Here is a 4,609-nt window from a genome sequence, read left to right as displayed (position 1 = left end):
AAATATTAAGCGATTTTCACCCGTAGCAAGGCACACAGAAGCTAGTATTACAATTAATATAATATTATGGCTATTTGTTTAAATATAATATTTAAATGTAATCAACGAATTATGTGATAAAGCAACTGTAGTGATAGTGTAATACTCATAACAAGGTGGATATATAGAGGTGACAACACTTCCTATCTAATACCATTATGATAGCGGGCCGAAAAAATTACACCACTTGTAACTGCCACCGGGAGCACTGTCTACCCGATGAAGGCTCCTTATTACGCTCATTACTATGGTTTTGTATGGCAAATTCTATATTATTTAAGCTTAATTTATTAATATTTTCGATTTTCAATAGTGATGAACCTAAAAATTATATGTGTACCTTTTAATTCATATAATTTAAAGAAATGTTAACAATTTAAATTGTCTTCTTGTTTGCTGAGTTCTTCTATACTTAAATTGGGTTCTTAATGTAGTTTTTTGCTGACATATTTTCCTATTTATATTTTTTTTAACATTTTTACAGTATATACATCTAACACATTTGTTTTTCACATAAATCTTACATTTTGAAAACCATTGATTTGTATTAATACCAGAACAAATATTTAACAAATTAATTTTACATAACAGATTTTCTATATCATCACGTTTTTCAATATGAGTTTATTTCTCTCTTAGAAATACCTATACCGTGCAATTAAAATCATATATCAAACATATTGAATGTGATCATTTTACTCTTATAATTGTAAAATACTTACTTTAGCTACATTAGGGGTAATGAAAATAATACATTTATCATTAAAAAGACCTCTGATATGAGTAAAAATTGTTTTTTCTGAATAATCAGTATGCATCCCCCACATTGCACCTGGTAGATTAATATTATTTGCATCAGTATGAACATTATACCTAAATGGTTCAATTATATTCTTAACTGTGTCTTCAGTGACTAATTGAATGCTAACAATTGTTTGATTTCCAATCTGTAGAAATGTAATTAATATAATTTAAATAAATAAAATTAATGAATATGTTATTGTTTCATATAGTGCCTTACATTTATGTCAATAGGTTTATTCCTCTTAACATTATTTGGTCTTATTGATCTTTCCATTGGAGATTTTCGTTTTTTTTCTGGTTTGTTGAAATTAGAAGGTAAATTAGGGAAAATACAAGGTATTGCATTTGGGTTCAAAATAACCTTCTTAAACTCATATTTTATCTCATTTCCTTCTTTATCCTCAAAAATTTTATGAGAAATAATATCTTCAGAAACAAAATGTAGATCACATACTCCATCTTTTTTTGTTAATAACTTATCAGCTCGTGGAATTTTTACATTCCAAGTATCAATCATGTTCTAAAAAGAAATAAATTAACACTAATGTAAACTTTGAATTTTTCTATTTATTTATCAAGTTGTATAATGCATAGAATATAAATTAAATTAAATGTATTAAATACATTGAAATTTGATAATTATTTGTTGATTTTTACTTATTTAGGAAGTATTATAAAAATATATTATTATTTTATTATTTAAAAAATAGAAATGATTATTTATTCCTTAGACTAGTTCATTTTTGGGAGTCTAAAATATTACAATTATTAAACTACATTTAATATATGTATTATGTCTTTACATTTGTTTTATTCTTTTCAGAACTAAAGTTCTATATTTATAATCTCTAGGTTCACATATATATATATTGGTCTCATACACCTATTTTGATTTATGTTATTATTAATAAAAATTTTTTTAACATATATAGATATGGTATGCTGGTCTTTTTATTTAAAAATATAAATAGTATAATTAATCTATTTATATTGCAGCTTCTTTATAGATAAATAATAAATTATTAATTTTTAAAAAATTCGTTTTACAAATAATGTACCTCAGGAGGATGAAATATTGAAGGCGGTTTTATTCCCTGCAGCTTATTCATTTTATTTTGTTTGGGTAAACCTGAGTTACACACAGGCACAAAACATTTAATTGGCATAATTATTATGCTATAGTTAAAAATAAAATAAATTTATAGAACTTTAAAACACTTTTACGAAAATTGTAAAGATTTTTATAAATTAGATAATACACTGACAAGAGTCAAGATAGCAGTACAAAAAAAGTGATAGGTATATGATTACTATTATAATACAAGGACTTGATAGGCATTTTTAATATAAGACGGAATTAGACAAAAATAAACATGTCATATCTGAGTTAAGTGAGAATTTGTTATCTTATGTTTATAATTAGGTAGATTTTGTTTTTCTTTTCTTAATGTAAACCAGTGGTCTCAAATAATGTAGTAATAATAATTTAGTAATCTAAAATACATATTATGTATTACATAAATTTAAAAATTCATATGATAGGTTGGTATATAGCAGAGGTCAGCAATTAATTTCTATGGCGATCCAGATAGATTTAAAAAAAAATGTTGAGGTCCAGGAAAAACGAATGTTATTATTTTTGTATTGAAAACACATTTTATGACAAATTATAAACGATGAACACTATTGTAATTTCAAAATACATAAAAATTTCGTCTTTATATTATATATTCTATCTATCTATACTCCATATTTTTATAACGAGCGAAGAACTAAAAAAATATTTTTGGCGGTCCAGTCATTTCCCTTCCCCGGGCCGGACATGGCCCGCGGGCCGCCATTGCCGACCCCTGGTATATAGAAACTAAAATATATCCAAGTCATTCATTATTAAGGTAATATTAATATTTTATAGCTTTTAAAGCTTTGTTTTGCTATTAATTATTATAATAATATAATATTGCATCTGTCATCGTGCGTTCGTTTTAAATTATGAGCCTTCATCGGGTAGTCAGCGCTCCCGGTGGCAGAAACAACTGGTGTACATATTTCAATCAACTTTTAAGCGAAGTGATTACACCTCTATATATCCACCTTGACTCATAATAATAGTGCAGATAAGAGGCGCTGTCTCTAGACCAAGCATAAATTAATATTTAATAATTATTGCTTTCTTTTATATTTTTATGGAGTTTAGGTTTTTAGTAGATCATTAGCAATAGGTATTGATTTTTATAAACAAAAACATTATGAATTTTTCAAAGACTCAGAAGAAACTGTAAAATTTACATATATAATTAATGACATTTTTGATGCTCTAAATAGAAAATACCCATTAGAAGGAATCAGAAAAAATAATAAAGATATACAGGTTTTTTATGTGTTGCATGAAAATTGAGAATGTTTGTGTATTAACTTTACTGTTTGAGTGTCTATATGGTATAATGGTGTAATTAATAACTTATCCTAAAAGACATATGTTTTGTTTACATCTACTAAATTGTTCTGTTTTAATTTGTATATATTTAATAGCTGTATGGTATACTTAAGTATACACCTAAAAGTTTATTATTGTAAATTATAAATTAATATTTTATAGTATTTTAATTATACTTTGTTTTAAAAGGTTTTGATTAATGTAGGATGCAAACATTAAATATTGATTATCCATCTGCCACTGGAGAAAATTAATTAATTTAATTGTTCTAGGTGTTACGTCAAGCCATAGTTTGGTTAGATGAGTGGGAAAGTTATGTATCACAAGGATTAATCCATGAAAGATATTTTTTAACACGATAGATTTATGAAGGACTTAGGATAACCATACAGTCGACAATAGACTTGGTTGAATATCTTTTGGATAAATGTGAATTTTCGTATATTCTAACAGCCAAGTGTAATCAAGACAATTTGGAAGTAATTATGATTTAAAACAAAAATTGTTTTAGAAATTAATATTCAATATAACATTAATATTTAATTAAAACTATTACCTATAAGTTCAAAATTATGATTATTGTGATTAATTTTTTGGATAATAATTTTGATTTTTAGAAATTTTTTGGAATAACCAGACAAATTGCAGGTCCAAATGATCACCCAACCATGCCAATATTTCTACAACTATACCGTCTGCTTTCTATTTATTCAATTATAGAACCTCCTAAGACGGGAAATTGTACAGTAAATGAAGGTAAGTATCAGTGGCGTAGCTAGGATTTTCTGAAGGGGGTGTTAGTTATAAATATTAAGTATTATATATACGAGTAATACGTACAAACTAAAACTTTTATTTTAATTAATTAATATGTATACATAATATCTGTAATCAGTGGCGTATTTACGGGGGGTTATCTGGGTGATATATCCGGTGGCTACTAATTGCGTCCCGTGGTAAACATTTCTTCCGAATTGCGGCCCGAGTTTTTTTGGGTTACATACGAATTGCGGCCCGAAATTTAAAATTAAATTAATTTAAATATGTAAATTTAAATTTAAAAAGCTTCATTTTCTTTCGCGTTTTTATACAGAATTAGGACTGCCTACAGCATCAGTAGATACTGCAGGTAGGTTAAAAATGATGTTTTGTTTTTATTTAAACATTTTGGCACTGGTAAAAACATATATGATATTTCTAAAGGTTAAAAAGTTTTTTTGACATTAAAATCTGATATTAAAATGTTTTTTTTTTTTTTTTTTTATTAAAAAATTACGACACTGATAAAAACGTTTATGATATTAATTGAAATTAAAAATGTTAGTATAA

At 25.9% G+C, this 4,609-nt stretch overlaps 1 protein-coding gene across 1 annotated transcript; it reads right to left on the bottom strand.

The window, feature by feature from the left end:
- Positions 1–644: 644 nt before the first annotated feature.
- LOC112690212 lies at positions 645–2,036 on the bottom strand. The gene is made up of 4 exons (XM_025564170.1): positions 1,902–2,036; positions 1,061–1,363; positions 762–986; positions 645–684 (listed from the first exon to the last, which is right to left on the bottom strand). Exons 1-4 carry the CDS (start codon positions 2,007–2,009, stop codon positions 664–666), a joined length of 657 nt encoding a protein of 218 aa, XP_025419955.1. The 5' UTR covers positions 2,010–2,036; the 3' UTR covers positions 645–663.
- Between the last annotated feature and the right edge of the window lie 2,573 nt (positions 2,037–4,609).

This window comes from Sipha flava, unplaced genomic scaffold, assembly GCF_003268045.1.
Source record: "Sipha flava isolate LNK unplaced genomic scaffold, YSA_version1 494_pilon_pilon, whole genome shotgun sequence".
In the NCBI taxonomy this organism is placed as follows: Eukaryota; Metazoa; Arthropoda; class Insecta; order Hemiptera; family Aphididae; genus Sipha; species Sipha flava.
Note: the sequence above shows the minus strand (reverse complement) of the source record. Positions and strands in the feature narration are given on the sequence as shown.

Bases quoted from the DNA above. Each gene is read 5' to 3' on its own strand.
- LOC112690212 (XM_025564170.1), bottom strand. From the start codon at position 2,009: ATGCCAATTAAATGTTTTGTGCCTGTGTGTAACTCAGGTTTACCCAAA. The intron at 987-1,060 runs GTAAGGCACTAT...ACATTTCTACAG, and splicing joins ATAAACCTATTGACATAAAT to ATTGGAAATCAAACAATTGT. The intron at 685-761 runs GTAAGTATTTTA...TGCACGGTATAG, and splicing joins TTACCCCTAATGTAGCTAAA to GTATTTCTAAGAGAGAAATA.